The sequence below is a fragment of the Colius striatus genome, chromosome 6 (genome assembly GCF_028858725.1).
Source record: "Colius striatus isolate bColStr4 chromosome 6, bColStr4.1.hap1, whole genome shotgun sequence".
Taxonomy (NCBI): Eukaryota; Metazoa; Chordata; class Aves; order Coliiformes; family Coliidae; genus Colius; species Colius striatus.
The window spans coordinates 42,663,826-42,690,843 of record NC_084764.1 but is presented as its reverse complement, the minus strand read 5'-3'; the positions used below and the strand labels follow the sequence as shown (position 1 = coordinate 42,690,843).

Genomic DNA, 27,018 nt, shown 5'->3' with positions numbered 1-27,018 from the left:
TTTCAGATGAATTTAAAGAAGCTGCTCTCTAACACTAGTGTGCCACAAAAGACTCCTAATTAACGGAACACAATGATAAGGACATGCAAATTGAGGTCAAACATCTAAAAAGCCCAAATTTGTAAGACTTACCATAGACTTGGCTTTTCTCTCAACTGGCTGTCAGTTGCCAGCTCGCTCTTTCCTTATTAAGTCTTTGGAGCACATCCATTTTTAAGATGCATTTTCAGGGATAGCATTGTGCATGCTAAAGGTCGCTGAAGCAGCCATTTTCCGTTCCAGTTATCTGGTCTCTTCCTATTAATCTAAACAGTAGGCATGGTACATGAAGCGCTTTCTCTTCTGCTGTTTCTTGTTCTAATGACTGTCTTTGCTTCTGTAAGCATTTTTCATTCCTACTTTTTTCGTCTCCACCAATGTGTTGAACTGTTAGGAGAACAAGGGTTCTGTAAATTTGTTCTAGGTGTCATGCACCGTAAAGGATGACATGTATGGCTGTTATTAAAGCTGATGTTACTTATAGGAAAAATTCAAATGTCAGTCTTAATCCTCTTCAACTGGAAGGCTTTCACATTGCATTGTATGTGGTACTATGAAAAAGGAAGAGAGGTAGGTTTATGATAACAGAACTGTCCTGACAGATTTTCAGATGAAATGAAAATGCTCCTTGCCACCTCCTTTGCAGCACAGTTAACATGTCACCATGTTTTTCCACGGTATCCAACCTGAAAGTAAACTGCTGTACAGTATAAAGCCGTTGTAGTGTCTGTGCAAATTAAAGCTGCATACTGGAATGTGTGTGAGTTAATTAACTGAAAAACCTACAGGTTGGTTGGTTTGGGGTTTGGTGGTTTAGGGTGTTGTTTTTCTTTACCTCATATTTGGTTACATCATCAAATTTTGTGAGGCAGAATACTGACAAATGCTATTTACCTTTCCACTGTCAGGAGAACATTAGAGCTGAAAATTTGTGTTGTCTCTACTATATGCATTTCAGATCTGTATTCAGGGAGAGATGGCTGCTCATGTGAGGCTGCCATTGGGAACTGGAACTTAAAAGTAGAGCAGTATGTTATGCACTTGCTAGCCAGTGATTAAACCTGGAAGCTTTGTGGAGAGTTACAGTTCCATGCAGCTTTGTGGTGATTGAGTGTGCTACTGGACAACACAGTTTTCTTTGACAGAAAGCTGCTTTGAGAAGTTGTTGGCACTGCACAGAAGGTAGCTCTGCTGTCTCGTGCCATGGGACTCTGCTTTTTTAACTGCCTTACTGAAGCGATTCTAGGTAAAAATGAAGCAAACCTTTCAAAACCACTTGCACTTGCCCAAATACTGCAGTGATGTGAGCAGCAAGGTGTGACAAATGCTGAGAACAGGTGGAGGAGAAGCTTCTTATTCTTTACTTTGGAAGGTTTTATGGCGTTCGTACCATCCGAGATGCTACTGACTCTTGCAACTGCAAGAGGCAAGAAGTGCAGCGCTCTGTATGAATGAGACTCGTAATGGCACAAGAGTCATAATGAGTATCTGAACAAAAGTGTTGCTAGGAGGTATTGATAACTATTGCTAGCTAGCTAACATTTCAATGCATTGACATATATGTTCTGTATTTCAGTGTTAGCATCTGTGGGTATTAGTTGCATACTGTGGCCTGCTGCCCCGGATTTTGTGTGAAGGGCTGGTATTTTACTGTTTAGGGTTAAGCCAAGTAGGCAGCTAAGCACCACACAGCCCTTTGCTTAGTCCCCACTCACCAAGGAAATTTGTGTTGGAGATAAAAACTATTTTAGAAGGAGAAGAAAAAGAGAGAAAGAGAAGAAAACACGGAATGCAGAGACTGCTACACACCACCTCCCACAGGCAGACTGATGCCCATCCAGTTGCTGAGTAAACCTCATTGGCAAACCTGACTGAAACCCTTTTCCCTTTTTATTGCTGAACATGATAGTATATGATATGGAGTATCTCTTTGGTTAGTTTGGGTGATCTGCCTGGTTGTGCCTCATCCAGACTATTCATGGAGGCAAGGAAAGGGCAATTGGAGAAGTAAATGGCCTTCATGCTCTGCAAACTCTGATCAGCAATAGCTAAAACATTTGTGTTTTAGGAGTGTTGCTTTAGTCACAGATCTGAACTACATCATCATAGAGCTGAAGAAAATTCACTCTAACCCAGGCAGCCTCAGAACAGTTGCACAGAAAGGCTACCAATGCTACCAGTCATCTGCAAAAAGCCTGATTTCATGTTTGTAGCTCTCTGTAGCTGACAGGTTGAATGGTTTGTTCCCATTTACAACTGCAGCTCCACTCTTAAAATGTAATGATCAACTGCAGTGCATTTTTCTTTTGCTGTGACAGAAGGACTTGCTGTAGCTGTTTCGAGCTACAGACAGATGGTGAGTCTACCTCCTCTGATCACTTCAGACAGCATTTAACTACTGTTTTTCCTTTTGAACAACTATGAACAAAATTTGCCATGAGCCTACATGAGATGCTGCTTGCTAAGACTCTGGTCTTTTGCTGTGACAGCTAACAAAAGTAATAGTTCTCTTTTAACAGTGTTAGCTGACAGAAAGTTGTGTAAGCTATCATTGTACTTCTGTTGCCGTGACAAATAAAACCAGGATGTGTTCGAAGCCACTTTCTTCCAGCTGGACTGTCTGTAGCATTAATGTCCCTGGTGCTGGTGACACTTCACTAATAGGCAAGGGAGTTAGAGGCATCAGTTTGAAACTGAGGGGATCTTGCATTTGATACCAGTCTTCATGGATGTTTTTAATTCAGTGCAGTCTTGTGTTGTATTTTAGTGAGAGATTTATTTAAGATGGATTATACCAAGTTGATAAATACTTTTGGTTTCATTTTCTTGTTATGGGGAGGGTTTTTTTGGTTGGTTGGTTGGAGTTTGTTTTTTGTTTTGGTTTTGTTTCCTATCTGGACAAGTTCCTTGCCTTTGTAGTTAGAGGGAAGGGATAAATTTTGCTGGTTTAAGGAGTGTACATGCTTTGTGAATATTGCTACAGGTTCATAAACAATTCTTGATAGAGGAGCTGTGCTTTTGATTTAAGTAAATGAATATGAACACACATCTAACTTTGAATTCATAACTAACTATGACAACATGAATTTAGAAAACGAACTGTTTCTTGTGTTCTGGAAAGGCAATTACTGTATGTCTTGTCACCATCTGACACAGGTAATAACTACCTGCTTCCAAACTTCCATATTTGAGCTATGACTGATCTCTAAAGGTTCCTTCCAACCCCTATCATTCTATGATTATATGACTGCAGAAGGAGAAGTTTATCAACAGCTTATCTCCAAGAGGAGTCTGGTTCTTTGAAACCCAGCAGTTCATCCCAGTCTTTCCCCAATGGCATAAAATCCCAGAGAGGTGGACAGGAAATCCGAGGATTTGGGATGTTTCATCCTGGCATTTGTGGGGTTTATTTTTCTTGGATTTTAACTGTGAGTGAGGTGGAAGGTCTTACAGATCTGTTAGTGTGGCATAAAAGAAATGTTTCATAGAATCATAGAATGGTAGGGGTTGGAAGGGACCTTTAGAGATCATCTAGTCCAACCCCCCTGCAGAACCAGGGTCACCTAGATCAGGTCATATAGGAACGTGTCCAGGCAGGTCTTAAAGACCTCCAAGGCTGAGTTAGTCTGTCCAAATAGATAGTCTGTCCAAAACAAAACATGTGCATTTGACCTTTTCAGGATTTTGCAAAGCAGTTTTAGTGTGTTGCCCCTCTTATCTCCCTCTTCTCAGATAAGGTATTAAATCAGGAGCTCTGAGGAACTACTGTGAGGAAGAGCAATGCGAGACTTTAAGATGCCTATAGAACACCAGCACAGGCTGATCAGGGAGGTGGTAAAGTCACCACTAATAGAACTCAGGAGAAATTATAATATTGCATTTTTGCACCTGGAATGTTATGTTTTTTAATGACAGTATATTATTTCTATAAAGTTAGTGTATTTCTGCAGGTAAGACCAGTCTTCTACATGTATGGAATGCCAGCTGCCCGTTAAAAGGAAAGCAATTTTTAGTATGTCCTTCAGTGAATGCAGTGGAAGGTTATTTACTGTCATGGCAAATGTTCAGTTATGTAAAGTGTCACATTATTTTAGTTTCAGAAAAGAGGCTTTGAAAGAGTCTACTGTATATATTGTATTAAAATTGTACAGCAAAATGCTTCTCTCTGGGCTATAAGGCAAAAGGTTTTATCCAGTGATTCCCCTCCCCCAAAGATGTCCTAAGTAGGCAGACAGCTTGTGAATGTGGCAGAAGTTGTGACTTAGGGCAGTCCTTCTCTTGTGAGCTGTGAAATGAGTGGCACTAGTTTTATGTTCAGCCCCAGTCCCATGTGAACAGGGATTTTTGTGTCAAATGAGGCAGAACATAAACAAGCAAAATATACATCTAAAAGAGTTTTTAATGACACATGCCTGGAACACTTTGATTTTTCAGTTGTTTGTCTCTTAAGATGGAAATGTTCTGGAAATTACGTGGTCTTGAATCACAGGAGTTTCTTATCTCCAAATTAAGTAGTTACTAGAAATTTATCCAAAATCAGAGCAGCATGATAATCCTTGGAATTTCATTACATACTTGAGTATTTTCTTTATACAGTTGGGTTTGCTGCATAATCAGTGTGTTTTTTTCGGAGACAAAGACTATGTGTCTGTTTGTTTACTAAGGCATTTTTTGAGCATCACTTCTAGAGACATGAACTGTGTACGGTGTATGCACTGGCATTGTAGAATATCACTACTGAAAAGAGTCGAGTCACTGAAAAAGAGCCAAACAAATTACTTGTCACAGTTGAAATTGGGCAACTGAGTATTTCGGTAACTAAGTGTATGCAAAAATCCTTTAGTTGATATTTCAAGTGGTCAAATACAAAGAATTTACCGAGTGTCCCCTGTTGTGATGGCCTTGTTGAGTTACTGGAGTTCCTTCTATAACTTGAAGAGAAGGATGACCTTTCTCTAGCTGAACTTATTTAAAGAAAGACACTCTCAGTGTATTAGAAACTATTTACAATTAGATGTGTTGTCAGTTTCTGATGTTAAACTGCATTTGCCTTCTAGTAATTCCCCTGAAGTGGCAGCTGTGTTTAATTTTCCTTTAAACTGAAATACATATTGAAAAAGATTTTGCCCCAATCAAGTGCTTAAAATCAGTTCAAGCAGTCAGATGTACCAAGATCAGTCACACTTCAGCAAAATGTTATGTTACTGAAACCACATGGTGAGTTTTTCTTCTAAGAAGTAATATTGTTCTTTTTTGCCTGGAGAGAAAGCCTTTTACTGGCCACTGCATGTCAGGCTCAGAGTTCCCATGGCTTCTGAGAGTATTATCTGAAATAGGTAGGTCTTGAGATACGTACACTTCCCTAGTTGACATGTTATGTTTTACAGGTGCTAGGACATATCAGGAGTTACTTGTTGAGTGACATTACTGATTGATCATCTTCTCAGTGCTTTATAATTTTGTCTAGCTTTGTCCAATTAGAGTGGACATAATGTCATAGGTTTGCAGATTCAGTTACAGAAATCTGGCTGCATTACAGGATGAAATGTGCACTTTGATTTGAGTAGGATTGAGCTCTCTTTTTTCTTTTAAATGGAGGGGGAAGGAAGAGTAACAGAACATGTAAAAATTTCCTGTATTTCCTGAAGTTGATGATTTTAAGTATTCAGTAATTGTCTTAGTAACAAAAGTGTTTTTTACTGTCTCTTAATTTGGTAAAAATCTGAATGTGTTTCAATCAAACAGCTGGAAAGACGTTGTTTACCAATGTTGTAATGTAGTGGGGGATCAAAAGACCTGGTGGAGTCTAAAAGTAGGTGAGTGCCAAGGCTAGAATCTGGAAGGCCTAAGAAGTGTGTACTGCAAGTGGGCAGGTGTACTGAAATGTGGAGTTTCACTCTTGTCAGAGGAAACAGAAATGGGGAAGAGTTAACTTGTGTACCACAGACACGTGCTTCGTAAGTAGACTCCAGAAAAGTCCCTTTGTTAGTGTTGTCCTTTCCTAGCCTCAAATGGTTTTGAATATTCTGAATCTTGTCATAACTCAGCTGTCAGAAAATGTTTGTTGAAACTCATTAGCAAAATGTTCCATCTGTTTCTGTTTGTCTCAGTATGTATAGAACATATCTACTACTGATGGCTTGTTAATCATGACTTGAAAAGTTAGTTTTTTCTGATGGCTTAGGAGAGCACCAGAGAGCTTGATAATATTTATTTTGCCATTTTGCTGTAAAAACAACATTATTCTGTAAGCTTTTGATTTTATTAAAGCTGCAAAGTTCAGCATTAAGAGATTGTGAAATGATGTAATGAAGGTTGTTTGTTCATTTCATATGCCCACGTGTAATTTTCCAGTTGCATATGATTTTCTCCAAGCCTGTAGCCTGATTCAGTGCATTGAGTGAGCAATGTTCATTCTTAATGACTGTCTATTAAGTATTTTCTTTATTCATTTAGTAGCCTGAGGTTTATTCACTGCATGCTGTTTTTTTAAAGACAGAAAACCTAATTTCTGGAAGAAAACATCTTAACAAAAAATATTAATGTAGTGTCTGAGACCATACTGTCCTTATTTTCCCAGAGCTGTACAGGCAAACATCAAAAGCACATGCATCTTGTGAGCTCATTTTGAGCCAGCAAATATGCCCTCTTGGGCAGGAAGGCCAATGGCATCCTGGGATGTATGAAGAAGAGTGTGGCCAGCAAGTCGAGGGAGGTTCTTCTCCCCCTCTACTCTGCCCTGGTGAGGCCTCATCTGGAGTCCTGTGTCCAGTTCTGGGCTCCTCAGCTCCAGAGGGACAGGGAACTGCTGGAGAGAGGCCAGTGCAGGGCCACCAAGATAATCAGGCGACTGAAACATCTTTCATACGAGGAAAGACTGTGCGTCCTGGGGCTGTTTAGTCTGGAGAAGACTGAGAGATGATCTTATTGGCATTTATAAATATCTAAAGGGTGGGTGTCAGGAGGTTGGGGCAGCACTTTTTTCTATAGTAGCTAGCAACAGGACACGGGATGATGGGATGAAGCTGGAACACAAAAAGTTCCACTTAAACATAAGAAAAAATTCTTTCACTGTTCAGGTGAGGGAGCCCTGGCACAGGCTGCCCAGAGGGGTTGTGGAGGCTCCTTCCTTGGGGGGCTTCAAGACCCACCTGGACATCTTCCCAAGCGACCTGATCTAGGTGACCCTGCTTCTGCATGGGGGATGGACTGGATGATCTCTAAAGGTCCCTTCCAACCCCCACCATTCTATGACTCTATGTTTTTGACATGCTTAACACTCAGGTCCAGGAGCCTTTAGTTGAATGTCTCTGGGGTTAATAAAACTGATTTTTAGCAGACTTCAGCTGCTGCTTACACACTGTTACTTCTGCAAGGTCTTCAGAACAAGCGAGAAGCACAGTCCTGCTTTTCTCACCCTTAGCCTCTACCCTTCTGTGGAAGTTTTTTATTGAAGTATTTTACTTGCTGTTGTTTGGGGCTCTGACAGACAAACCATACCTGCTTCTTCATGATGGTGTTTAGTGTCTTCATCATACCGCTCTTTTTTTTGCCGAGGACTGGAAGACAAGTTTATTTAACGCATAACCGGGTTCTGTAGCAGAAGATGTTTGTGTCGGTGCACTCAGTGAGGCTGCAGTCTTATGGAAATGAAAACTATTTGGTTATATTAATAAAATCTGTGTAGTATAGTGCTAACAAATTGAGATGGTGTTGCCAAGCTGGCTTATGTTATGTTCAAGTACTGAATGCTTGACTTTGATACCTGCATTGTGCTTTGGAGTTTTACTCATGTTTCATACACTTTCAGTGGAATAACCTGCTTAACCAGCAATCCCACATGATGGGAATAACATTTTCTGATTTCTACCTTGGATTCAGGCCTATCATGAAGTATTCCCTGTCCTAGCTGTTTCAGGAGGGTTGGAGCAATAGAAGTGGTGCAGGCTGCTTGCTGAAAGTGGGCAGTTGTTGCTCGCATGGCGATTGGTCAGGCATGTACATTCCTGTTGATCTCTATATTAAGAGATACTCAAGGTCCAGGGGAAACATCCTTAGCTTTATGCCTAAAATACTGTTAAAGTAGAGTAAGAAGCCATTTCTACTGACAGCAGTAGCTGATATATCTGTGGTGTTTCCTTCCTGTGGGATGAAATCATGACCGATCTGAATGAGTAGTCTATAGCACAGGCAAGCTGACACAGGCATTGCCTTGTCAGAAAAGGTGCCTGCTCTGTGAAATCAAGATATTATGAAATACTCAGAGCTGCATGAGACAGTACCATGTTAAAAATCTCTTGTTTTCAGCTTAGTTGTTTTGGGAGTCAGTATAGGTTATTATTTGGTCAAGATGCAGACACTTCTGCATCAATATCCTGTTATAAAATGCCTCAAATGTACACCTCCAGAGAAACAGATTTGCTATGCCTTAGCAAATTATTGCATAGCAAAAGCTTGCACTTGGGACCAGAGTTTAAATTGAAACACAAACCCTAGTTTTGACTTTTCATTTGCATTTTGTTAAAAGGGAAAAAAAAAGGGAGGAGGAATCTTTTGATGTATCCAAAGTTCTTCTATATAGAAGTTCATTTATGATTTAATAATCATATAATCATTGTAAATATACTAATCTAGTCTAAAGTGAAACCTGTGTGGTTTTCTTCACACTATCACAGAATCATAGAATGGTTGGAGTTTTAAGGGACATCTAGAGATCACCCAGTCCAACCACCTGCTAATTCAGGTTCACCTCCATCAGGCTGCAGAGGAACATGTCCACATGGGTTTTGAAAACCTCCAGAGAAGGAGATTCCACAGCCTCCCTGGCAGCCTGTGCCAGTGTTTCATCACTCTGATGGTAGAGAATGTAGATAGATACTATGTAGAAGAGAATTTTTAAAATCTCATTTAATTCTCTTTATGTCATGGACAGACTTTGTCTTGTGTGTGAGAAATTTCCATAAAATTCACTGATGGGGTGATGGTGTTAATTTTCTTTTTTCCTTTTTAACTCTGGCCACCATCATGTCTTGCATCAAAGACAAATGTTCTCTCCTTAAAGCAGTGAGATGGTTGTGTTTACTCCTGTTTCCTTCCCCTGTCACCAGGGAATCATGCAAGAGTTTCTATGGGTTTTTTAGTTTAAATGCATCAAGAATTGGTGAAATAACCATTTCATCTTTGAAAGACTACATTTTTTTCTGAACATGAGGAGAGAAATTATGAGGTATTAAAGGATGACATTTTGGGAGCTCCATTTTTTGGAATGTAAACAAAAAGCTTTAGTGTGGCACTTTCCTCAGGCTAGTATCTAACTTCAGATAAAATTTATTAATGAGGTTTATTTGTTGAAGTAGTTCCTGCATGACATGGAGATTCTGAACTTACTGTATAATGCTGTTATTCCCAGAGGTATCCATTACTTAGATTAGGAAGCATTTATTGATTTGTCCTTTCTTTTCTCTTCAGGCTTCCCATCGGAGAGAGTGTTGAGACTGAATATGCTGAAAAATACAGGCAGGTAGAGGCAGAAGAGCTAAATGTAGCTGGAAATGAAGAACTTGTCTATAAACCAGGTAAAAAAAAATAACTATTTAGTTCCTATTTTAAGCTCAGATACACCTGTCCTTTTCCCCTAGATCTTTCATCTCCTAAACAAAACTGAAACCTTACTGTATATTTCTTGTTTGTTTAATGTGGTAAGTGCATTTGTTTGTTTGTATAAGGCATGGTATTAAAAAGTCAACCACCTTATTTTATGGAAACCACGTGTAATGCTACTGCATAGATATATGTGCATACATCTGATATATCATCTTGATAAATGTAGATATGTGATTTCAATACATCTGCAAGGAAAACATCCTACTCTTTGGATTCATATCTTTATTCTGTTTTTCTATTTTCTGTCCATGTATTCTCGTTTGTTGCTTTGAATTGCCTTCAGAGAGAAATTTGATTGCACTTCTTTCCTAGGAGCTCTGGTAACAGCAGTATGAGGCTGACTCACTTGTCAGGACAGCTCAGCTTCAAACTCTCACTGTGCTTTTTAATTTCCATATTTGTTAATGTAGCCAGTTTCCCAAGAAAAGGATGTTTTGTCCGTTCTATGTATCATTCTCTGTAATGCTTTTAAATCCCTTTACCAAAACTTGACTAATTGAGAAATTTATTAGTAATCACTGTCCTTCAATACTTCTGCAAATCATATGATCTCTTGAACTCAAGTGATGAAGCCATTTCTTTTCTCTGTCATTACCTGAGAGCCAGTAAGTGTAGTTGGGCCATCCAGTTCATGCAGTGCATCTGATGCTTGTTCCTAACCACAAAATACTGTCTCTTATTCCCTTGACATTAGATGAAATTTGTGAGGGAGGAGGAAGTATTGGAAGGGGAAAATGGGGGAATAAAGAGACTGGAAGAAGTTTTGAATGTTGTAGTTCAGCAATGTGGTGTTTCCTGGTTTTTCAAAATATGCTTTACTAGCAAAGGAAGAACAGCAACAAGTTGACTAAGCAGAAAATCCTTAGGTGTTTCTTTCAAAGTATAATGGTATCATTTAATTCAAGGAAAAATTGTAGATAATTTCATGTCCTTCACCTATTAAATCAGAATCCTGCCTAAGGTAGGCTAGCAACTTGATCTAGCAGCACTGGGGGCTTGCTTAGTTTTGAATGAATCTGATGCTAGCAATGTTGCTGCTGTGAAACAATCAGGCCTTTGTAACTTAGCCTTTTTAGGAAGTATTGCCACATATTCATCCTAGTACTTAATTTCATAAATACCTATTTTCTCTTAGTCTACCCTAAAATATTTGTGCTTGAAATTTAGACTTCATATGACTTCTTGCCTTCCAATTGTAACTGCACATCTAGTAGTAAACACATATTTATACTCTATTATTAATTTATTAGATGTTTTCCTCTGTCCCTTTTTTCCTCCACTTTTCCTACTCTGTGTCATGGCCTGGAGTCCCAGTTGCTTGAGGAACTGTTCCATGTGGTGTTGATGCTTGCCTGCTGTGGTCAGCACTCTTCTCCCAGCTCTCTGCCATCCAGTGGGGCACCTTCAGCAGGTGGGACTGGGAAGATTCTTACAGCATTCAGAGTGAGCTGCCAAATAGTCAGCTCTCACCTTGATGTAGAACAACACAAAAACTTCAGAAAATCCTGGTTCTTCCTGCTATCCACTTTGACTTACAGATTCAGGAATATTAGGTTAGGATAATATAATAAAGAAGGTTGGTGAGTGAGTGTGAGATTTGTTATGTTAGTTTTATGGATTTTAAAAGTTGATGTGGTTAGTGAGACTGCTATTCTCCAATGCTAATATGGTCATCATGCAGATTTCAAGACCTCCAAGAGGTATTTTTAATTTACCAGCTCTATCAATCTGGAAATAGGTGTTCTCTTTAAGAACATGAAAATTGTTGTAAAAGATCTAGACCAGCCCCTATAGGTGTGTTGGGTACAAATATAGTCAAGAAATAAGCTGCACAATATAGAAATAAGAAACTGATGCACCCTAAGGTTTCAGAATTTGTAGCCTTTCTATTACTTTTTTTTTAATTGCTCTTTTAACTGTAGATTATATTCTCTTGATAATCTAACAGTTGATTTTAAGTCTTTCCTACTTACTGAAACTGTTAACGGTGTTTGCTTGTGCCTTGGTGTTTTCTAAAGTTCTGTTGAGTTTTAATTTTGTGCTTTCCAATTTTTTTCTGCAAGAACATATGCTTTTATACTGATAGGACAAATAGAAATGCCTAATCCCCTTCTCTGTTGGGAAAACAGATTGTTAAAGAGCTACGTGTAGAGTTCTGGCTCATTCAGAACGTGGTAGAAATGATACTGCTGTGAAAAGGAAGTTGAAGGAATTAAATAGAAGCAGATGAAAATGCTTTATCACAACTGTTAGCCCAAACAAGTAGAGCATTAGCAGTTCTTATTGCCTGGTCATTGGACTAGTTTCATAATTGGTACTGGATATTTCAGAATCAGATTTAATTCACCTTTGATTTAGTGAGGTCACAGGATGTTGTGCTGAGGGAAACCTTCTAGAGCGATGTGTGGGGGACAGTTGTGTTTAACAGTTGCAGTTTAAGCATCCTACAGACATCATCCCCCAATGCCACATCTGAGTATCCTAAACTCTATGACTAAGAGCTTCACTCTTAAGAAGGCTTTTAAAATCCTTAATAAATTCCCTCCCCCCCCTTTTTTTTAGATAATTGTTTCCATGTAGTTTTGTAGACAGCTGGGTTTTTCCCACTTCTGTCTTATTTTCACACCATTAAATGAATCTCTTCTGAGAATCTTTTAAGTCCTAGGTGAAGTAACTGCTTATAGGGAAGGAGCAACTTCAGTGTTGTTTCTGATTAGATGTCTGACATGTAAAAAACTTAAGTTATGGAGTTCCTTAAATGTTTTGATTTCAGAAGAGATACATGCCAAGAAAATTAATCGTAGCACAGATTTTCAACCCCTCAACATTTTGTGTTCAAAATATGTGTAAGTTGAAGAGAATTGCAATGGAAGACAAAAGTCTCACTAGCAAAGACTAATTACTTGTGGCATTTACCTAGGAAATTTAATGTTACTTGGGAGCATCCTTTAGCAGTCAGCATTTCTAGACACTTTGCCTGGTTTCCCCAATCAGGAAGGATAATCACTTTGCTCAAACTCTGGATTGAGCTCTTCAGGGCTCAGTCAGCAGCAACTTATGTGACTAAAATAGCAGAACTTACTGTGAAGTTCTTATGCTTTGTGGCTCCCTGTAGGAGCCTGGTTGTTTGCCATGACTTTCCTTTCCCATGAGTTTATCGCTAACTGTAGTCATTTGTATGTTTGTATCTCAACAGAAGAATGATCAGTGAAACAGTAAGCATCTCTTTTGATTCACCTAAAGAGTACTTTAAAGAATATTTTTTGATGCATCTAATTGACAGATACCAAGATCCAACTGTACAATCTCTTCTCTCAGAACTTTTTGAATATAAAAGTCTAATCATGTATTAAAGGATCTCTTCAAATTCAGTTGAGGAAACAGGTACCAGAAGGAGTACATATGTTGTATGGGCTGCAGTAACTGAGATACTGGAAAAGTTATTTCCTTGGGCAGTAGACTGTTTTAGTCATGGTGATCAACATGAACAGAACTGTAATAATATTGAAAAAGTAGTGAACAGGCCAGTTCGTTTTTCCCGTAACTTCACTGACTATGAACAGAGAGATTAATATCAGTATATATTCTGGATTGGCATTGATGTTTCTTGTACACATAAATCTTCTCCTTGTCATAAAACATTGTGGTGGGCAATTGTATGCTTCCTCAATGTCATGCATTCTCTATATGTCAGAATCTGAGATGTGTGTTTGAGTATGTTGCACAAAGGTGTATACTGGTTGAGTTTGTTGTCCTGGTCTTAGTAATGTTTTCCAGAAGCCTTTGAAAAAGTGAAACTTTGTGCCTTTCTTGCTGGTAAGCCTGTAGCCCTGTAGCTCCATGAATCTGCAGATACCTCTCTATTTGCAGAAGTGATCTGTTTAGTCCAAAGACCATTTCTCACTTTGGGACTTATTAGATAAATGAATATCAAAAAACCCCCAACCAACTATAGTTGAAGGTAATTATTCTGTGTGGTATGGAGTCCACAGTTGAGTGGAACTGTCATAGGTTCAAGCATTTGTATTCTCCAGTGAGTCTTCATTGTTTAGAACAACACCTCTCATTTAAAAAAGGATGAAAGTTTAAGGTCTTCTAAAATGGTTACCCAAGGTCCCTGGGTTTTTACTCTGAAATCCAGTATGATTAATAACAGAAGACCTTGTATCCTTGGTTTATTAGAGTGGACTTCATGCTGCTCAGTCACTTCAGTGTTTTTCTCAAGATGCCAGTTTACTCTGAGACCCAACACTGTACTGTGTGTTCCAGATAGAAGTCTCACAGTGTCATGCTCTTAGTTCCCCAGGCAAACAGGTTTCTTTCAGATAAGCACAGAGCACAGGTTTTGAAGAGAAAAAACCATACAGTTGTTAGTGCTTACAGCAGTACTAAGAGATTATATGGCTGCCAGTTCTCAAACTCTGCGGATTATTGGTGGCTGATGTTGCACAACCATTTACATTTGTTATAAACTTCCAAAACTCCTGTACATAGGAAAAGGTGAGGTACTGCTGTCATAGAACAGCCATATAAAAAGCAGGATGGAAAGAGGTTCCATTTCATCAGTGAACACAAAATTGACTGAACTGATCTGATTATTCAGCAGGTACATGATTGCCAGTGGTTATTTGTTTCTGGTTTATTATTTTGTGTTTTTTAATAAAATTCTTCATTGAATTTTAAGTTAATGATTTCCTATTAATACACTGGATTTTTGCAGAGTTAGAGATGTTCAGAATGTGTCCTGCCTTTTAAATTTTTTCATGTCTCTCCTTTTTTTTGTAAGCACTGTTATAGAATTACTGCTGCCTTCTCAGGTATAATTTGAGCAGATTTTTCCAAATTGCAGTTGTTATATGGAAAACCTGCTTGAGATGGGAAGGATATGTTGCTTTAGCTTGAATATGCTGACACTGGGATCTTTTCTTGAGATTTCTTTCAGCATTGGTCAAAATCATGCAGAACTACTGATGTTTCAAACAGTGACATGTTTGTGCCAGAGGGAAGCCAGTCAACCTTTGTACAGTGTTGCTGTGACAGAAGGCTGTATATGAATTTTCCCAGGGAATATATTTAGAAACTTGACCAAAAGTACTTTGAAGAGGGCAGTTAATATTTTCAAGAGATGCTGTTAAGTTCTGTTTTGTATGAGTTTATTATTGCTAAGTAAATCATTGTGCAATGATCATCTAAAACTGCTGCATTGCACAGAATCTAGGTAAAGAACCTTCCTTGTCGGAGTTGCGACTTCAACAGGATTCTGGCTTTTAGTGCCTTATGAAATTGTCTTAGTGAGCTGTCCAACTTTTGGAGGTTTCTTGTAATGTAGCAATAACTCATTTTGTATTCCTTGACACCTAAAGACAATTTGGGAGGTTGGAGCCCGTTCAGGTATGGTACAGAGATGAAAGAAGCTGTTCTGCCTGTCTCTGCTTCATTGCTGCAGGAGATTGTTCATAACCCTTCAAAAGAAAGAATACTACAACTGTTCAGTCAGATATTTAGGCTATGGACTTTATTTTACAGTAAATATTGCCTTTTAAAATGGAATACTGGATTTCTTTCCACTATTCTATATATTTCTTAACCTAATGCCAAGGGAAAAAAGCAAAGTCTAAGATTTTATTGTCTGTATTCAAATAAGGAAATTTCACCACAGTGCCTGGTGAAAACCATTTGAAATGGAAAGCATTTTCACTTCAGCTTTCAATATACTGGGAATTTTAGCCAAATTTTTCATTTTAAATTGCAAAATTATTGCTTAACAATAATTTTTCTCCTTCTATACCTGCCTCCAAACCCCTTCAGTTGCTCTTGCTTTTTTTCTTGGTCCAACTGAAAGCAAGGTACTGAGTGGAAACTCACGGTAGCATCATCAGATTTTTGTTGCATAGTACCCAGTGATAGTGATGCCTAACTCCTGCCAAGAGACTGCAGAATGTAGTATCCCATTGAGTGGTCACCATAATATTCCCAGTCTTGTTTTAATTGCCAAATAAATGGTGGAAAACCAGTGGTCCTATGAAATTATGGATTATGTTGTACCGTGGATCCAACAGGCTTTAAGGGAAACAACACAATTGGTACATGAGTGAGGTATATTTTTTCAGTATTGTCAGAAAAGCTCTCGGGAATGGGGTAGATTTGGCAGCTGTAATGCTAAGTGTGCTTTTTAAATGAAGAGAAATGCGTATGGAATTACAGAATTGTGTGCATCCTTGACACTGACTGGCTTATTACATGGAAGCACTGCTTTTCAGAGCTGCTGCCAGTAAAATAGCAGTTGCAACAGGAAGTCTCTTCACTCTGCTAATATTAAATCTAGTCAATCTACTAATACTGAGAAGTAATAATTCTATTAAGACTCATAAGTATTAAAGTAACCCTTTACTGAAGGGATTGTCAGGCATTGGAATGGGCTGCCCAGGGACGTGCTGGAGTCACCATCCCTGGAGGAGTTTCAGAGCTGGGTGGATGTTGCACTGAGGGAAATGGGCTGATTGATAGGGCTGGGACAAAGGCTGTGCACTCAGTGAACTTAAAGGCCTCTTCCAGCTGAAACAATGCTATGTGATTCAAATTTAATAGGAATTATTTTTCCTAATGCTGTGTCCATGCTCTCCTGCTCATCTTTCTCTATGGAAATAAATTGTTCTTGGTTATTTTTATGTCTAGATAATTCGTTGTCTCAGCGGGAGTCGAGTTGGACTTCTATACCTAAGTATAAATGTGTGGATATACCTCTAGCCAGACACAAGGAAGAGGTAATTTTGTTTCACTTTCTCTCATTATGCAATGAAGTTGAAAATACTGTTTTGAAAGGAGTTGGTTGTTAGGGGTTTTTGTTTTGATTTAGATTTTTTTTTCCCCAAGGAAACTTTGACCTTTGTTTTAAGGGTCCTTGTGCAAAACTATTGTGTAAAAATTCTTCGAAACATTGCTGTCATACTTTTTGTTGATAGGTATTTATGTAAAGTATATAAGTAACTGCATGCCAGAGTTTCGTGGCTACTCTAATGTGTTTTAGAAGTCCAGTTATCTACAGGTGCCTTAGGAGATGATAAAAACTGTGGCACGATGTTTTGCAGAGGTTCACCATGTGGCCTGGACTCTCTTAATGTTTCAAATCTGTTTGTTTGAAATCTTGAGTTGTTTTATAGACTCATGAGTTCTCCTGAAAAATTGTTTCAGATAGTGTCTGTGATAGAAAGCAATTCAGTTGTGATTGTACAAGGAACAACTGGCTGTGGGAAGAGCACACTGATTCCACAGTATGTTTTGGATTATTACATTGAGCAGTCCGTCTACTGCAACATTGCTGTGACCCAGCCTCGGAAGATCGGTGCCAGCAGCATTGCCAAGTGGATTAGCATGGAACGATCGTGGACTCTGGGTGGGATTGTAGGATACCAGGTATAAGACAATTTCAAATTGTTTTAAAAAACATATTAAACACTACTGTATATTCTTTCTTGATTACCTTAAAGCATATCTAGCACAGTAGAAATGGTAAGATGATCTGCTTTTAGAGTGGAATTGTGGGTTTATAGCTATCTCCTGTTAAACATTCGTATTTACCTGTTTAAGCTTTTGAGATTGGACAGCTAAGTTCTAGTGAGACTTCAAAAGTAATATTGAATTATGTGCATTCTGATAATTGGGCATATCTATTTTCTTAATCACTGAAGTTGTTGCAGGAGAACTATACTCTGTCATTTCTTCGTTAAATTTGGTAACTAACACACCTGATTCGTTTGACTTTCCTCCATTTACCCATCAGCTATGTCAAAGCTTTCATGCCTTTATGGCCAGGTTGTTTCATGAACATCCTATTGTTTCTTCTTAACACCTGGAAAAACTGGTACTAGTTTTTCCTTTTAATCTGCCTTCTCCTTTCATTTTCTCCAACTCTGTTCTATCTCTCCATTTATAAACTTGATGTCACTTTGGTCTTTTGACCACACATACAGATGCTTTAATTATCTCTTTGTCTGTAACCACAATAAACTGCATCGATCATTGTTTCACTGGTAGGTTGACAATAGTTGTCTCTGGACTAGCTTCTCTAGGTCCTGAGGCCAGTGGGTTCACAGTGGTGTTGTCAAGGGGAGGATCTTCATGGAGACTTGTCTGCTTCCGGAGCCTTCTACTGGGAGGTGTACATGTTGGTTTCCTCCTCTTCTTCATTCTTGTTTCCTCCTTTCTTCCACTTGAGAGTCATATATATACATATTTGCTAGCACGCAGTAACAGCATTCTTTTTCTTTGTTGATCTGTAGCTCCAGGTTACTTCCAAATGCACCACATATGATGTCGTTTCTGTATGTTGGGTGTTTTCTCTTTGTTACCCATACAACTGATTTTGTCCAGTTCTGAGGCCTTTATTTTCTACCTGACCATTACAGAGTTGTTTACAGCATGGAATCTATAGTGCAAATGCTCTTTCCTCATCTGTTATCTCACATCTGCTTTCTTCTGTGCCCCATTCTGTGTCTCTGCTTCCCAAGGTCCTTGTTGCTGCACCGTGCTTCTGTATCTGTACACTAAATTGCTGTCACAACTAGACTAAGATGAAACAAAGATGAAGGCTGATGAAGAGAAGCTCAAAGAGAGAGCAGGCCCAACATGCCATAGTTCTGTGGCCTTGTAATGTCAGTATAGAGCTTATGACCAGTTAGTAGTAATAGCAGTACAGAATCACAGAATCTTACGGGCTGGAAGGGACCTCAAAAGCTCATCCAGTTCAACCCTTCTGCCAGAGCAGGACCACCTAGAGTAGGTCACACAGGGACTCATATGTCAGCTTCATTTTCCCATAAAAAAGTTCTTGATAGTCATCCCTACAGAATGCTGTTCTTTACATGTCAACCCTTGATGGCTTCTTTTGATGTATCTACAACAACTACTGTTGTTTTCTTTCTTCATTTGTGGGGTTTCTTTATTAAACAACTCTGAAGTTTAATTTTTCCACAGGAAAGATAAAGTAAAAATACTGTTCATTTATGGTCAGTTACTAAGTTTCAGTTCGAGAGGTTAATCTGTTAAAATTATGATTTGACATATCAAATTTTAGCTAAGCCAGAATTAATAACTCCAGTTATTCTGTAGAATTACTATTGCCTATGTATGTCGGGATTTGTTTTTTCCACAGTAGTTTCTATAGGAAATCTTCTACATGATTTGATGCCTTGAATTAATAAGTCATAAAATTGCTAAATTAATTCAGTAGGCTAATAAGTCTTAAAGGCATAAAAAAAGTGGTGTGCTTCCAGCACAGCATATGTGGATGTTCTGCGCTTGTTCTACAAGCACTTGTGTGACATGGGTAGAAGTATAACAATGGAGTGTAGACTCATCTGCTCTAGCCTCTTCCAGCTCTAAAAGCTGCAAGTGAAAAGATGGTCACAGCTCTGCCTGCCCAGGTAGGAGTGTAGAACTTTCAGGTATAAATTGCCTGGTCTTGGTGATATCTTGCACCTCTTTCCTTTTCTCCCGTCCAGTAAGCAAACTGTATTTTGGCAAAATCTTTCTCTTGCTCTGTATGTTAGTGGAGAGATGTGTGCATGTACCTGTAAGAGCCTTTGAAGAATTCTTCCTCCAATAAAGAATTGTGATCCTTTATTTCATAAACTTCAGGGGTTTTCAATTTCTTCTCATTTCTCTCAGAGAAAAAGTTTACAGTTGACTGATTCGGGGCTTTAAGAACACATTTTTCTAGACGCTTTTACAAGTTTGGGTGAATAATTTTGATGGGTTTATGCTCTGTTTCACTTTGGAGTTCCTTCAGATGCATATTCTTATAAATACATTAAATACCATTTCCCATCTATATTATTTTTGTCACCATGTTAGGTAAATTTAGAGAAAGTTTTCACAAAGGAGACGATGTTGCTGTACATGACAACAGGAGTTCTTCTTCAGAAAATAATCTCTGCCAAAAGCCTGACTGCATTCACACACCTTTTCATCGATGAAGTAAGTTGATGGAAATGAGTTTAAATTTCATGTTAAGAAAACTATCTTCTCTGATGTCTCTATTTACCATGCTGGAGAAAGAAAAATGCAGACACTTACTTGTAAATATGCTTTATGTAAGTTGTGTAAGCTAACATTTCTTGAAATGAGCCAGCAATGTGCCCTTGTGGGCAAGAAGGCAAATGGCATCCTGGGATGCATTAAGAAGAGTGTGGGCAGCAGGTCAAAGGAGGTTCTGCTCCCTCTCTACTCTGCCCTGGTGAGGACTCATCTGGAATCCTGTGTCCAGTTCTGGGCTCCTCAGCTCAAGAGGGACAGGGAAGTGCTGGAGAGAGGCCAGTGCAGGGCCATCAAGATGATCAGGGGACTGGAACATCTTTCATATGAGGAAAGGCTGCAGGAACTGGGGCTGTTTAGTCTGGAGAAGAGGAGATTGAGGGGGGATCACATTAACAAGTACAAATATCTAAAGGGTGTGTGTCAGGAGGTTGGGACATCCCTTCTTTCTATAGTAGATAGTAACAGGACAAGGGGTGATGGGATGAAGCTGGAACACAAAAAGTTCCACTTAAACATTAGAAAAAACTATTTCCCCATGAGAGTGACGGAGCCCTGGCACAGGCTGCCCAGAGGGGGTGTGGAGGCTCCTTCCTTGGGGGGCTTCAAGACCCACCTGGACATCTTCCCATGCGACCTGATCTAGGTGACCCTGCTTCTGCAGGGGGATTGGACTGGATGATCTCTAAAGGTCCCTTCCAACCCCCACCATTCTATGATTCTATGTAAGATGCAGAAATGTAACAACAGAAGATGCATACATAGAGTTAGATTTTTCCTTTAGTTTTAAAATTCTAATTTGATATGAAAATTAATGGGAGAAGTTTTTTTTGCTCCTTATGCAAGAGAACAGACTGATGCTGTTTCAAACCTTGGTTGCTTGACTAACTATAGTTTGACCTGATGGTATCAGCTTGTACCACTTGTTTCAGCAGCTCCTAGCTTTGAAGACTTCATGTGGTTTTTGCTTTCCCAGACAAAATCTAGTTCCTTCTGCCTCATGTGCCACTTTTTTCCACAGAACTACCTCACAGATTGTGATCTTGACCCGGTAATAGCGAGCACATGTTCTACTGTGTGTTCTTAATTGCAGGTCCCTGCCCTGGATCCTTTCTGGTCTTATGAGTACCATTGACTTACCAGCCTCAGTTGTAACTTCAGGTGTTTTTGTCATCTCTAATAAAACTGGTGGCTAGAGCTCAAAATGGGTTTTTTAGTCACTGTTCTGCAGTTTTCATGACTTTATAGTGGCAAATGGTTTTTACCAGGGGTGCTGTAATTATCTGAACAGCTGCTGAGGTTTTAAGATGTGACTAACATCTGCAGCCTTGAAAAGTGTGTTTCCTTCTGGTGTTCTAAATTACAAAAAACCCCCCATGAAATTGAGTAGCAACCAAAGAGATTGTCAAAAAGAAGAGCATGAATTAATGGGAGTTAACTTGTAGATGATGTCTCACAGGTGCATGAGCGGACAGAAGAAATAGATTTCTTGCTCCTGGTGATCCGGAAACTATTATGTACAAATTCACAGTCTGTAAAGGTAGGTTCAAAGTATGTTCTGTTACTTGCAAGGATAAATTTTAAGATTGTAGACAGCAGGTTGAGGGAGGTTCTGCTCCCCCTCTGCTCTGACCTGGTGAGGTCTCATCTGGAGTCCTCTGTCCAGTTCTGGGCTCCCCAGCTGGAGAGAGGCCAGTGCAGGGCCACCAAGATGATCAGGGGACTGGAGCATCTTCCTTATGAGGAAAGGCTATGGGACCTGGGGCTGTTTAGTCTGGAGAAGAGGAGACCGAGGGGGGGAGCTCATGAATAGTTACAAATATCTAAATAGTGATTGTCAGGAGGTTGGAGCAGCACTTTTTTCTATTGTATCTGCTGTCAGGACAAGGGGTGATGGGATGAAGCTGGAACACAAAAAGTTCCATTTCAACATAAGGAAAAACTGTTTCAGTGTTTCAGTGAGGGAGCCCTGGCACAGGCTGCCCAGGGAGGGTGTGGAGGCTCCTTCCTTGGAGGGCTTCAAAACCTGCCTGGACATATTCCTGTGTGACCTGATCTAGGTGGGAACTGCTCTGGCAGGGGATTAGACTGGATGATCTCTAAAGATCCCTTCCAACCCTCCCATTCTATGACTCTATGAAATTTTTACAGTTTTGATTTGCAAAGGTCATGTTTTAAAGAACTTAGCATTAATGTGTCATTATTTTTTACTAAATTATTATTCAGTTTACCCCTCTTCATAAGCAAGCAAGCTGAAGGGCATTTTCTTCCTGGCTGCTATAATGTTTTCTGAGAGGCTTCTTTTTTTGCCTGATGTTAAAATGCATTAGTTTCTAAAGTCTGCTTAAGGCTGAAAAATGCAACATGGATATTTTTACTGGAATTATTTATTGAGGGTAGTGTGTGTCCTTGGTTAAATATTGTCATGGAAACTCTTGGAAATCCTTTTTTCTTTAATGAGACAACATATTTCAAATAAGTGCAAACCCCTAGAAATGCTTCATTGTAATTTCTAGGCAGAACTGGTAGTAAAATGTGACTGAGAGTTTTCTGGAAAAAATGTGCTAAAGGTACTAAGTCAGTTTGCAGAGATTTAGCATAATATATTGAGTCTTTGTTCTCTTAAAGTAATAAACCACTGAATTGTCAGAATGAATCACAAGTAATAGTTAGGCTCAGTGTATTTTATGCAGTTATTTTGGACCCCAGAAATTTTATGTGTCCCTTAACTGTTTCACTTAATTGTCTGGTTATTGCAAACTGTTCTGTTCCAAGCAGGCAAGATTTTTGTCTACTAGGACTGGTTTTGTTGCTATTGGAATGGAATCTCTGTTCTTTTGTACAATCCACCACATCGATTAAAACTCAGAAAGCTTGACCTTTGGATCTTTCAGCATGTTCTCACTTGAAGTGCCCTCCCAGTTGGCATAGGGCATGTCTCTGTACTTCACATCTTTCACTTCTTATACCTCTTTTGCCAATAAGAAAACTTTGTGTTTAAATTCAGGGACAGTGTTGTGCAGCTATTTGGCCTTTCTTAGTGCTTAGATCTGCCTACCACAATACCAAATAGTTTTATTGTAATCAGTCTGTGAGAACTTTACTCTTCATATTATCTTATCTTTTCTGTTAGAAAACATTTTTTATAGGTTCCTGAAGGTTGTGATTTTTTTTTTCTCTAATTCTTATTAAACCTATGAAAATTGTCACTGGAACACTTTCTTTCCTTTATATCCTTTTCTATTTTTTTTTGTGGTGGAAAGGGGGAATTCTTGATGTCCATTGCTGGATTTCAGCAGAGTGGCACAAGTAATTCAGTTTGAATCCATACACTAGGCCCAATGTCTCCTGCTTGATCCCTTTTTGAAAAACTACAAAGGAAAGGGACTTTATTAGAAAGTGCAAGATTCTCCTCCCAGCCCTTCTGGGTTCATGAAACAAAAATGTGCAAGGCAGCCTGTTTAAGGGAGGGCGAAAGGAAAGGTATTTATAATTCAGGGTGATATGAAATACGTCTGAGGTGCTTGTCTCCTAACCTGGACATTGCAGACTGCAGAAGCAGCAGGTAAGTCAACATGGCATCAACTAACAGGATGGCAAAAGTCATGATAACATACAGAGGACAAGATCTACGTGTTGTGATTCACTATCATTTAGTCTAACTTCTCCATGTATTCTTTGTGCCTTTACCAGTGCATAGGCACTGAGCACAGTGATACAGTGCCCAACTTGTTAGCTTGCCTCCCTGTCACTTCACAAAGGGGATGCTATTGTGTTCCATGGCATTTTAGTTATGAGTGTTGATGTCTTTGTTTCTTTCTATTTTTTCATTCATGCGAAGTGTCATAGAATCATAGAATGGTAGGGTTGGCAAGAAAGGAAAGGACTGACTGTGTCTCAGTTAACAAGTACTGCTCAGGAGACATGAAGATGAAGAAGCTAATCACTACACAATTAGTTATAACCCCTCAGCTCTTCTTTTCAAGTTGAAGCTGTCTAGTTTATTCCAGCTGGCTGTGCTGAGAAGTGAGGATGTATTTTGAATAGACGGATTAGAGGGCAAATAGCCATAGCCACTTAAGTTACTTCATTCTTCTCCCATTCTGCACTTATCATGCTGTCTAACCAGGGAGAAAGCAACAAAGCTGTAAATTCTGAGTTTTATATCTGAAAGAGAAGGTGTCATCAGATAGCAAATGCAGTTTCTGTTCTTCTGTTTCTTCTGTTTAAGTCTCAGCAGAGTCAGCAAAGAGAGCAAGGAGCTCACTGTGATCCTTGAGAGTTTAAAGTTGCATCAGTTAATTAAAACTAGAAAGAAATTGACAGATTTCAAAATTATTAACACTTTTAAGGCTGTGTTCTTACAGTTACTGCTCTTATAGGACTAAGCCCATCTTTTGATGCAGTTAAAGGCACTGATAGCTAAATGCTCAGTAAAACACAACCTGAAAATACTTGGCATGCACATTCTTCTTTTGAGGACCACATAGAAATAATAAGCTTAAGGAAGAGTATTACATAGTTTTATGTTGATCTCTTACCACAGGAAAAAGTTCTTCATGTTGTCTGTCCTAGGCATCTAGCTTGAGCTGTTCTCCTACAGGTGCTTTTGAACCACATGCTACCAGGGGAATCTTGAGCATTTGGCTCTTAAACATGCCTAGAGTACATACCTGTACCAATCAAAGTTAGACCATTTTAGCATAAAGTACAAGTGGAGATTCCAGCATAGCATGACATTTTTGTGTCAAAATTCATGGTTTACATTTGCTGTGCATTTTCTTAACAGGTAATTTTGATGTCTGCTTCCATCAACTGTAAAGAATTCATAGATTACTTTACACTTCCAACTCATAAAGGTCTGAATCAAGTCTGTGTATTGAGGGTGGAAGGCAAACCTTATGCAGTCAAAGAATATTATCTCGATGATTTGAAGCACACTATTGGTTTCCAGGTAATGTAAACATTACTTCTTTGGATATAGTAAGAAAGAAATGGATGTGGTTCATTGAAAGCTGTGTAATAAATTACAGGTAACCAATTTCACGTTCCAATTTTAGGTAAGAATCAATATTTGATGATAAAACAGAAGTCTCCCAGCAACCTAGGTTTTGTTCATGTAAAAGAAATGAAATGTAAAGGTCTAGGAATTTTAAGTATTATATGGCATTTTGTTGGGTAGTTTGCCTCCAAGATGAACAATGTAAAAGTCAGTTCAGAAAGTAACATGTGAGGATTTATAGATCTCTTGAATCCAACTGACAAACTCAGGGAATCTTTCTGTCTCGGTTCATGTTGCTGTTACATAATAAAGGCAGAAAGAGTGAGTAAAGAAGCGAATCTTCAGAAAAGAGGCATTAATGATGAGAATTTGATGTTAAGAAGTTGAGCCTCAGCTGACAGAGAAGCCACTTCTGGTTTTTCCCTTTTTTCCTATATCTTTTTTTTAATAGTCCCAGAACTGTTATGCAGTAGCTTTGAACATATCTGTGTTAGAGCCATGTATGCCACCATGGTAAATATGTAATCTTGAGTAATGAAAATGTGTTAGAGTAGTAGATAATTCCCCAAGCCTCTGGTGGCCCCTTAGCCTGGATGGCTGCCCTGGAGAATTGCTGCTCTAATGCCTAAGCAGGGTAGTAGTGGCTAAAGATTCATTTGTTATGTGAATCTTTAGCTTATAAACTGCACAGTCTGTTTGTAGAGCTCCTGACATTCTGTTGTATAGCATGTTAAGTGTAAGCTTTAATTAGCCTGTTATCTGTGGGTTTATAGTAGGAGTTTGTTTTACAGTTGAGAAACAGCTGTTTAGGAATTTACTTCAGTATCTGAACTCTCACTATTATGGTCCAAGGCAAAATAAACAGGTTAAAGCCAAGTAGAACAAATGCATTCAGGCTTTAATATTAACAACCACTCTAAAAATAACTGGGGCTTGGGAGTAATTATAGGTGAGTTTTGATAATTCAGAGCAGTATTGTGATGTTAATACACTGGATTAAACAGAGGATGCACTTAAAAAGCAGCAGTGTGTGCACATACTGTTATTTAGCTTTCATTCTTCAATTCTGCAGAAACTAGAGAAACAAAACAGACAGTTTATGGGAAACTTAGAAGAAAAGAATTTCTTATGCTGTGCACAGCACAAGCATTGGTTATGCCTCAACACAGACAAACTAAAATCAAAGGCTGTCAACTGCTGAAGTTTTAATGCAGCCAAAAAGAGAAACTAAATACATATAGCAGTTGGCCCATAGGTTTTTATGCATTAGTATAGCAGCTCTGGTGGATAATATGGAGTATGTGATGTAATATATGATTTTTTTGTAAAAGATTTTTGATGAGAATGGCAAAAAAAAAAAAAAGAAACCCAAGAAATTCAGTAAGCAGTCCATAAGTACTTCAGTCAAGTTGTATTTGTCATAGCTGCACTTGGAAGTGAATGTCAGCTGCCACACCTTTCACCTCCAAGATCACAAACAAAAGGAGCTGCTTTCAGGGCTCACCCCTTGTAATATTTTTTATTTTCTCTTTGTATGTGAGGATCTTGCTTTGGTTGGTTTGATTTTTTTGTGTTATCCTTCCTGTAGCCATCCTGTTGTTCATTAGAAGGGTTGATTGTCCAAGAAGTTACTTGTTCTTTGGGGCAACAATAGAAGCATATGAAGTGCTCTTAGCAAGCACTGATGCTTGGTTTTGGATATTGTTTCTGATGATGCTATGTATGTAACTGTAGAAGTCTTCTATGAATCCTGCAGAGCTCTTGGGTCTAATATTAAACTCATTTCTGTAGGTGTTAATGTTTTCAAACTATACTTGAAAAGAAAAGATTTGTTTAACCAGTTTTGACTTGGATCATTTGGGAATTCACTGATAGCAGTTCTGATTTGAAAGATTAAATAGGAATGCCAGTCATTATTTTTTCTTCTGTAGGCCTGTTTTGCAGTAGCCTTTGCTATGGCTAGACAGACATCTAGCTGAATCAAAGGTAAAGCTTCCACTTGAATTCCTTGAGGCCTCATCTGGAGTCCTGTGTCCAGTTCTGGGCTCCTCAGCTCAAGAGGGACAGAGAACTTCTGGAGAGAGGCCAGTGCAGGGCCACCAAGATGATCAGGGGACTGGAGCATCTTCCTGATGAGGAAAAGCTGCGGGAACTGGGGCTGTTTAGTCTGAAGAAGAGGAGACTGAGGGGAGAGCTTATTAACATTTACAAATATCTAAAGGGTGGGTGTCAGGAGGTTGGGACATCCCTTTTTTCAACGATATCTAGCAACAGGACAAGGG

The 27,018-nt window shown here is 38.9% G+C and overlaps 1 protein-coding gene across 1 annotated transcript in view; it reads left to right on the top strand.

Moving 5' to 3' along the window:
• The first annotated feature begins 592 nt into the window (after nt 1-592).
• The window catches only part of TDRD9 (tudor domain containing 9), a 64,355-nt gene continuing 37,929 nt past the window's right edge, over nt 593-27,018 (top strand). Inside the window, exons 1-7 of the mRNA XM_061998840.1 lie at nt 593-609; nt 9,508-9,614; nt 16,378-16,466; nt 16,894-17,115; nt 19,555-19,677; nt 21,194-21,274; nt 24,524-24,688. Coding sequence (XP_061854824.1) covers nt 593-609; nt 9,508-9,614; nt 16,378-16,466; nt 16,894-17,115; nt 19,555-19,677; nt 21,194-21,274; nt 24,524-24,688 — 804 coding nt within the window. The remainder of the gene's footprint in view (nt 610-9,507; nt 9,615-16,377; nt 16,467-16,893; nt 17,116-19,554; nt 19,678-21,193; nt 21,275-24,523; nt 24,689-27,018) is intronic.